At 41.7% G+C, this 9,770-nt stretch overlaps 1 protein-coding gene across 1 annotated transcript; it reads left to right on the forward strand.

Annotated features, from left to right (window-relative positions):
* Window positions 1-591: 591 nt before the first annotated feature.
* LOC139688075 (uncharacterized) lies at window positions 592-3,656 on the forward strand. Its single transcript, XM_071585496.1, has 3 exons — window positions 592-891; window positions 1,716-2,965; window positions 3,107-3,656. The coding sequence occupies exons 1-3, from the start codon at window positions 592-594 to the stop codon at window positions 3,654-3,656; spliced, it is 2,100 nt and encodes a 699-aa protein (XP_071441597.1).
* The last annotated feature ends 6,114 nt before the right edge of the window (window positions 3,657-9,770 follow it).

Genomic DNA, 9,770 nt, shown 5'->3' on the forward strand with positions numbered 1-9,770 from the left:
ATAGAAACTGAAAATGTAGCTCATTTAAATAGCACAGACTAGACGCTAAAGCATATCATAGAATGAAGAGTCTGCCTCTGGCCTTTTTCTTGTTGCCCAAAGTCTATCAACTAAACCAAAAGAGTGGCCTGGGCAATTTAAAGCATAGAATTACTTTTTGAGTAATTAATAGGAGTGCTGTGTTGTGATCAATGTCATTGGAAGGACATGCATGGGCAATGGACTGAGACTTGTAAACTTTTGAAAAATTAGTTCCAGGTCGTAGGACGCCGGTCTTTTAAGCTGAAAAAACAATTGAAAAGGCTGGTGAAAGGAGAGTAATGGGATATTTGTACCAACATTTGAGCTCGGGTGTCGACCCTTCATTTCACAGGAGTGGGAGGGGTGTGAGTAAGAACACCTATGACACACTTCCATATATTTCGGCTGTGTGACAAGGTGGCGGCAGAAAAGAGGGGGGGGGGTCTCCTACTTCTCCCTCTTCATATATCTCCCTCTGGGGAAAGAAATGTGGGAAGCTCAGTCGCCTTTCGCCGGCATAGCGGTACCCACATGTTAGTTGGATGCTTGCATCGCGCGCGAAAATGAGAGATGTCCGGAGGGGATGGGGGAAGAATGAAGAGTGACGTGGGGTGGGGGAAGGTGTCGATCCCGGGTGTTGGAGAGAGGGGGGAGGAGGGAGGTGTGACGGGAGATGCGGCAATAGTGCCGGATTCTCCCCACTGCCCCCAAGGCAGCCAAAACCCGGGCCCGCATCGCCGCGCCCCGGGGTGCGGAAAAAATGGAGGCACAAGAACTGGAGAGTTGTACAACACGTATCAGGAAAAGAAAGTAGCGCAGCAGTATCATCATCATCGTTGTCAGAACCACTACCGGTGCATTGCTGGGGAGGTGATTTCTGCACCAAGTCCGGCATGCCGGTTGGTTGGCCCTCGGGAATTACGCGGTTTCACAAAAATTCCAACCACTGGTCCGTTTTCTGAACCTGTGTACATGTTATTTCCGAATGGTTGTGACAGTAAACCTCGATAACAACGCAGACGGAGAAATAGCATCAAATTGTCATTGCCTTATAATAATACATAATTTAAAGAGGAAATACAGATGTTATGTCTGTAGAGGCTCTATAATTGTTAGCTGATTGATTTTAAAGTACGCTCGCCTTTGATTGTAAAATTTTCTACAGCCAAGAGAGACGTGCCTTTGAATTTAGTTATGTAAAACAAATACTTTGCTCAAATCGCGTAAAGAATTACTGCCTAACATACTAGAAATTTTTCATACAATCTTATAATAAAGCAAACACTAAATCCAATTTGGAGCTACGTAGTAACTTAATGTGCTGGCGATAGAGAGGGAATAATATATCTCAATGAGAAACTATGATATTCAAAAGTTCTATATAAACAGGATTCCTTTTATATGACTGGTAATTTATCCTAGAGTACATGCATACAAAATATTGGTGAAGAAGGGCTATATGGCTGCATGAAATATTAAACACTTAAACGGAAATTTAATTTTTAAATAATAGTGAAAACTAGTAAAAAACCATACCCTTTTCAATAATAGAATTTGATTAAAAATTTTAATTTTAACTCAAAGATTTCTCCAGTCGTCCTTTTAATCGATATTCGAAATATTAATAGATATAGGAAAGAGTCACCTTAGACATAATATAAGTCTAAAATATTTTATATTTCTTTTCCTTATAGGGTGCCGTAGGAGAAGCACCATTGGACTCTGCCTCTTTGCCACTGGAACACCGTGGTGTCTACGGACCTCCCTTACCATTACCACCACCGGCACCACCAGGCCCCGGATATGGGCCTCCAGCAGGAGCGGACGATCCGTGGCCTCTGGCCACACCCGACATGCCTCAGATCAAGCATTTGCAGGTTCAATGTGAAAAGACACATATGAGGGTCAACATTGAATTCGACAGGCCATTCTATGGCATGATATTTTCCAAGGGATTCTACAGTGATCCCCACTGCGTTCATCTGAAACCTGGTTCTGGCCATTTGAGCGCAACCTTTGAGATATTCCTCAACAGTTGTGGGATGACATCTAATTCCAACGCCCACCATCTCGGTGCTGGTGGAACTGCCTTGGGTAGCTACGGCCCGACACCCTCTGGTTCATATGTTGAGAACACCATCATCGTCCAGTACGACCCCTACGTGCAAGAAGTATGGGATCAAGCCCGAAAGCTCCGGTGCACTTGGTACGACTTCTACGAGAAGGCGGTTACGTTTAGGCCATTCCAAGTTGATATGCTGCACGCGGTCACAGCCAACTTCCTAGGTGACAATCTCCAATGCTGGATGCAGATTCAAGTTGGCAAGGGTCCATGGGCATCCGAGGTTTCTGGAATTGTGAAGATCGGTCAGACCATGACCATGGTCCTCGCCATCAAGGACGACGAGTCAAAGTTCGACATGCTGGTACGAAACTGTGTGGCCCACGATGGAAAGAGAGCACCAATCCAGTTGGTAGACCAACATGGTTGCGTGGTTCGTCCAAAGATAATGTCTAGGTTCCAAAAGATTAAGAACTTTGGGCCTTCAGCTTCTGTCGTGTCATTTGCATACTTCCAAGCATTTAAGTTCCCGGATTCAATGAACGTACACTTCCAATGCGTAATCCAAGTATGTCGATACCATTGCCCCGAGCCAAAATGTGGCGGAGGTCTACTCGGAGGCGGTGACTACGGTCCACTTCCTCCACAACACCTCCCTGGACCAGGTCTTGGACTCGGTGGTGAATATGGCCCCCCACCACTGTCCCTCCCAGCAGCTTACCCTGATCCAAGACACCCAGCGTCAGGCCCTGCCGGAGCCTACTCCGAACCAAAGGGTGAAGTTGTTCCTGCACCAGCCACTCACAATAATCAGCAATCCGGTTCTGGAAAACAGGGTCAGGGATCTGGACTCTCGCCACCTCCGCCACCACAAAACGGCCAACAACCAAACGGACAGCAGGCAGAAGGAACAACCAGAGACGGTCCATCTAGTCAAAACTCTGCACAGAGCGGTCAGCCTCAAGCTTCTTCTTCGTCTCAAGTAAACCTCACACCACCAATCCATCCTCAACAAGGGCGCCTCCGAGCTCCTTATTCCACTGTGAAGAGGAAGGGAGTTGATGGGCAGGAATCAGGGAACTCTCCATTGGGAGGAAATGGAAATCTAGCCACCTTGGGAGGCAGACCGCGATCTGTTCAGGTACTGCAGGACCTTCACGGTGCTAGGCGAAGAAGAGATACGTCCGAAGACGGCCATGTCCCCTTGACCCCTAGAGTGTACCGGCGAGAAGCACAGGAAATGACCGACGTGAACACGAGCAGAGTGATTCAGGTGGTAGCTCCGGGGGACGTGAACTTTAACCTTCGAAACTCCGCGAGTGGAAACGATACCACCGTGGTCATCCAGGCCTCAGGAAGGACTATCGATCCCGATACCATCTGCCTCTCGGTAGCAAGCTTCACCGGCGGGCTGGTGATGCTGTTGCTTGTCCTGATCGTCGCGTGCCTAGTAGCCGCCTTCCTATTTGTTCGAGTGAGAGCTATTGAAAGGAAGGGCAGTCCCGAATTGGCTACAACGACTTTTGGACATGCTGGTTACGACAATGCCGAGTTCGTCAAGGTGGCGCATTAAAAGCAGCTATTTCCGTTGATTTTCACGGAAAAGGACACAGAACTGTCAGTTTAAAAAGTTTTCTCTATTCAATCCGTCCATAACACCTCGAATCGAGTGTCTCCTTAAGCCAAAGAGGGGAGTTCCAAAGAGTGAGGAGACAAAATATACATTTCAGCCTCGAGAAATGATAAGAGAGTGTGACGGATTACGGCACACTGCACTAGGATCTTCATAAAAATTTTGGTTTGAATGAAATTCTCGAAGGACGCGCAGGTCACTACTTCTTACGAGTAACTCCCTAGTCTACCCCTTTCTATGTTTCAGGAACTCCTCTCAAATCCCAAGGCAACAAGTATTTATTATCAAGGTGCACCCCTGCATTCTTGTCAATTTGGATAATCGAATTTCGTTACAGCGTCGAATTTTATCCAAGTCGTGAAGCTTCTTGCCGGGACTAACGATGCACTATTTCTTCCTTGTGGTATCGAAAAAATCACAGATAGATCATCACTCATTCTAACATTGCTCTCATCACACAGCTCATAGGAAAAGTTCTGAGGCTACTTCCGAACATTTCTTGGGAAAAGCATAACCTTAATTTAACACTCATTATGATTAATCTTATTTAAATATCGAGCACCCCAAGTTTAGTTGTTTCCGAATACCAATCCTTATCTCATCTTTAATTTATGGAATGACTATTATGATATTCTTATTTATTTATGTAAACGCGGGTAAGACTGGCTTAGAAGAAAAAGTTATACATACTACACGTAAATGTGCACTCACCTTTTGGCCATCGTTTCGAATATTTTTATTGAAAAATACGTTACATGGCCTATCGGTTAGAGAAATTGAGGAAAACATAAATCTTTTGGGAACATGCATTTAAATAGCTCAATTTAATTTGAAAAAGAAAATAGCTAAAAGAATTGGTCATAAAATATTAAACGCTGGTATTCCGATGTTCTTTCCAAATGCTGCTATAAAAAAATGATGGTGTACTATTGGAGATTGACGAATTGTAACTTGTATACCCTAATGTGAGCTGCTGTGAGATAGTGGTTGCTTACTCTGCTCTGTGGCAGTTGATTGTTTGGCTTTATTTCAAGCCCCTAGCATCACATGGGTTCAATTATGTGTTTATCTATCCGTTGGATGGAGACATTGATGGTATTCCAGTGATGCTTTATATATTTTTAGTGAATGTGTTTTAAGACAAGCAAAACGCATCAATATTTTGTAATTATTCAAGAGTTATAAGTTTATTTCTTTTTACCAAGGATTAAGGATAAATTACCTCTTTTAGATCGCGCTCGTTGTGTGATGACCTTGTATGTATTTTGTACATGATTCTGTTTCTTTCAAAAAATGCTAGCATTTCACTCTATATTTCATTGAAGCTCAGGAACAGGAGTGAAGTGGCCAAAATATTTCTTAATTTTCTTCCAAAGTATGAAACATCGTGAGTGTAAAATAAAACGTGTTTATGGGCCAGCTAAAAACCATCACTGGCCAAAACTTTTAACTCGTTCGCGAGATACGAATCAGTAAGAAAACTGTTGTACATATTTTTATGCTCATATTGTTTGACCAAATCAAGCAACGTGCAAGCCATTAAAGAAATAAGTTATGAAAAAAATGTATTTTTATAATTCCTATTCAACTCAATCAACCCTTCGATGAAATGATCATTTGAAAACTGCAAAAAATTAACACCGTGATCCAAAATATATTCTTATTAACAATTGTAACTTTTCTGGTACCAAATTAGTGAATTCATTCAGAATTTCCAAAAATCCGATTTGTCTCAGCTTTCAGCCTTTGCCTTTACGGGATTGAAGCCATGCATAAAAATGCATCGTTTACATTCTTACTAAAGTAAGTTTGACGATTATCTCTTTAAAAGAAAAGTGATATGTAGCAAAAGATTAAATCCATTCAATTTCAATGACATGCCTATTTCACTGATGAGTAGCATTTCTGCTGGTATTATTTTGGTATCACAGTCCATTTCAAATTTCTTAAAATTATCCATAATGTATTGCTACAAATTTAAACAAGCCCGAATAGTCCTGGTGACGATTTTTGGCAATAAATCGGCATTCAATGGCCGAAATGGGTATTTCCCCAACTACCGTCTAAACGCACGCATCATCTCAAACAACGTCGGAGCTGAAGACGGTAAATATGCATGGACGTCGGAACGCAGCAGGTACCGGCAAAAGTGGGTCACCGAAGATGAGGAGTTGGAGATGGGCTCTATACCGCCTTCTCTCCTGCCCCAGGTGAGTTTTAAGGATGGCAGCGGAAAAAACAGACGGCGGACGTGCAGGTTATAACGCTCAGGGGAACACATGGTAGTGTGGGAAGGAGGGGAGGATGTATCGGATGTGTAGTTGCGCAGAGCCGGTAAAGCGGGGTGAGGAGCTGCACCGGCTGGGGAAGAGGCGGTGCGGATGTACCGTTATGAAGGCCGACGGTTGGTCGCCTCGTAGCCGGGTCGTCGTCCTGCCCCGGTCTACATTCCCGCCCTCAAGAGAAGTGCGAGGAGAGTCTCCCCTACCCACATCCCAACATCACCTCTTCCCAACCCACCATCCTATATCACACACAAACATTTTCCCTACCCCACTGCCTCCTCCGTAACTCCGTAACCTAGTCCCCAACCCACTCGGCCGCCTCCCCACCCTCCATCGACCTTCATGCATGGCTCTCCCCTCCCTCTAATTTTGTCCCCCTACCCAAAAACAATTCCGCCCACTCCCTTCTCACCCAAAGCTGACTAGGCTCTTCTCATTCCGCTCTCCTCCGCTCGCATTTCGTCGTCTCTTATCCCTACTCTTTTAATTTGATCAGAAAGGCTACATATGCGGGGCACTTGAATTTATCGATAGGTTTAAAAAACATGAAATACTAAATGCAAAACACCTTGAAGAATTGAATAATTTCCTTTAACTCAGCTGCGCCTAATACAGAGGAAGTATGAGAACAGTTATGAAAAGCTTGTAGCTTGCATTGCAAAATATTCACTCAGGCAAACGAGGAAAATGCTACATTCTCACGAGGGAAGGCGGGAACCAAAAGTTTGGGAATAATTGGGCTACATCCAGCTTCAACACTCACTAAATATTTCTAAAAATTCACAAGCAACAGAAAACTCCTATTCAAAAAGGAGTTCGTTTCTCTAACCTGAAAATCAACTTGATACGTGAAGGAGTTTGAGGCTACAGGGAGCTATTAACCTAGAAGCAAATGTCAAGGGCAGCTGTACTAAGTAGCCCTAGTACAGAGCCGCACAGAATTTTCCCGAACGTTACGCAGATAGAGCTACTTAATCAAAGATCATAAATTTAATGCCTACGATGGGGAAAACCAGAACAAGTAATGTTATGACAAAGCTCTATTCGGAGAAAGTATTTTTAATCGATTATTGCATTTAATTCTTTCTTCTATATATAAATTTAATATATGCTAAAAGTTCATCATTCGTTAATTATTACGAGTTAACCTTTTCTATGGTAATGTATCCTACAGTGAATCTCAAATTTAAAATTCAACCATTTACTTTTCTTTGTAAGCGTATAAATGAGCACACTTTCCATCACAACTTGCTTGACCAAACAAATTATTTCTCCGAAAGATAAAAAATAATTAAAAGGTTAATTAACTACCTTACTATACCAAGAGAACTGCGCCATATAAGTTGAAATATCCCCTCGAAACGTCCCGTGACAGGCTTGCAATGCTGATTTAGATGAATTTGATGTATTTCATCAAAACAATTAATGTAATTGGTGAGAGGTCGTTATGTCTGAGTGAGTTGTCATGTATTCTGATACTGATCAGAGAGCCCGGATTTGAATCCAGGTTAAGTCTTTGGGCTTCCATTACACGTCATTAACCAAATAATATGATTTTAACTAAATCCTCCAAGGAAACTACAGGCGGTGAAGGAAGAGGAACCCTTACTAAAGTGTGAACGTCACCGCATTTTAAGCCTTGGTACAACATAAAGATTACCTTCACAAATGTTATCAATTTTCAAGTCATTTACTGTATTTTCTGTCATTATTAGGCATCTGAGAGCTAATTTTTCAACCAATTTTCTAGGTGATCAAATGTAATACTTGCACTTTAATTTTTATTATATTCGTAAATTTACAGCATGCCTACTAGAAAACGCATTAAATATTCCCCTAGCAGAGCTTAACATATTGAAATAAATGAACCATTCAAAGAAAAATTACGACGCACGGCACAACAAAACCTAAAATGCTATAACAACAGCCATGGATTAACGTGAATTCCATGCAACTCCGAAATTTATCAAGTTCCATTATCATCTGATGCAATGCATGCAATTCATGATCATCTGATGCAATAGATAAGAGATTACTTGGTTTGGGAGAGAAATAAATAATACAGGCACAATGAAGCTGAAAGTTAAGAATAAAAATTATGAAAGAGTGAGATAAATACGTTCATCTCTTAGGTAAAAATTACGATCATTTTGTAGATGGATCGTACCTGGATAAGCTTTCAACTAATGATAAATTTGAAAGGATCTTTAAAATTGCGACTACTAAAAAGCTTGAAATATATTTTAGTACAATAATCGCCATGTTAAAGACTGAATTAGTACGGAACTTATACGAGGGTCATCCGGAAAGTAGTACCCGTTCGTGCCGCATGAAGTGCTGACGACGCGAGTAGCCGCTGGACGAGGTCAGATAGCTTCAGTGGCTTGTCTGCCTTCTCTGAGCCAAGTTGCGTGACGCTAGCATTGCCTGTGTTGTTTCTGTGATTGTTTACAATGTTTAAAAAAATTGAGAACGCCGCCAGTTGTGAAGTGAGGGCAGTGATTAAATTCCTCAATGCAAGAAACGTTCGCCCATGTGATATTCATCGCCAATTAAAGGAGGTGTATGGAGACAATGTAATGGACGAGTCGTCTGTTCGGCGGTGGTGTCGCAACTTCAACATGGGGAGGGGGAACACACACGACGATGAGCGTTCGGGGAGACCGTCTGTCATTACAGACCAACTGGTGAGCTCAGTTGACGAATTCGTGAGGAACGATCGGCGCGTCACAATTGATGACATCTGTGAGCATTTTCCCAATGTTTCTCGAACAATTGTTCATGAAATTGTTAAACACCATCTGCATTATGCAAAAATTTGTGCAAGATGGGTCCCTCGCGTATCTCAATGAGCTGGCGGCGAAGGACTATGCAGCAGGAATACAGAAACTTGTCACACGTTATGACAAATGCCTTAATTTGCTTGGAGATTATGTTGAGAAGTAGTTTAAAGTATCCTCTTTCAAATAAAATTTTTTATGTTTGTTAATATTTACTTTTGTGTCTTTATTTCACGAACGGGTACTACTTTCCGGATGACCCTCGTATTAATTGAAAATAGTAAAAAACGACAAATTTTCGTATTTTTAGTGCTTGGGTTCCATTTAATAAAAGGCCTTTGACTAATTGGTTTTCTGTGTTATAATGCAGGCATGATGACAAACGACAAGTCCACATTGTATTTAACTGGTAACTTTTTTATTATTTCATTCATTCATATCGGGCTGCTTCCCAGTTTTACTCATTTTATCAAAATTGTGAATCACAACATATTTGATTAGCAGATTAGTAAATACATGTTAACTGAATATCAGGTGACAATTTAAGTGGAGCAAACGCCAAATAAAATTAACCCGCTCTATCTGCACATAATGCCATAAGAAAAAAAGCTTTGGAACTCCCTGTCTGCTTTATGCATTTTATTTTTATTGGTGTTCGCAACATTGGCCAGTACATTGAGCTACAGCCTGTATAGACTACTACATACAGCTAAGCCTGAACAAACACTCCGTGAAAATCAAATACATGGGATTATATTTATACCCTCATAGAACAAACCGAATAAATTTAACATATTTTCGACATCGTAAAAGGGCATGAAAATAACATTCCCGACATCAATATGCTTCAGCGCTTTGATTTCATAAGTGCAGTCCAACTTGTGATTATGTCAAATTATTAGTTCATTTTTCCAGTAGATTAAGTGTACCAAGTGGTTTTAAAATCATGACTGACATTTAAAAAATTACAAAGCACGAAATTGTTATCC

The sequence above is a fragment of the Hetaerina americana genome, unplaced genomic scaffold, assembly GCF_022747635.1.
Source record: "Hetaerina americana unplaced genomic scaffold, ioHetAmer1.1.p SCAF_2, whole genome shotgun sequence".
Taxonomy (NCBI): domain Eukaryota; kingdom Metazoa; phylum Arthropoda; class Insecta; order Odonata; family Calopterygidae; genus Hetaerina; species Hetaerina americana.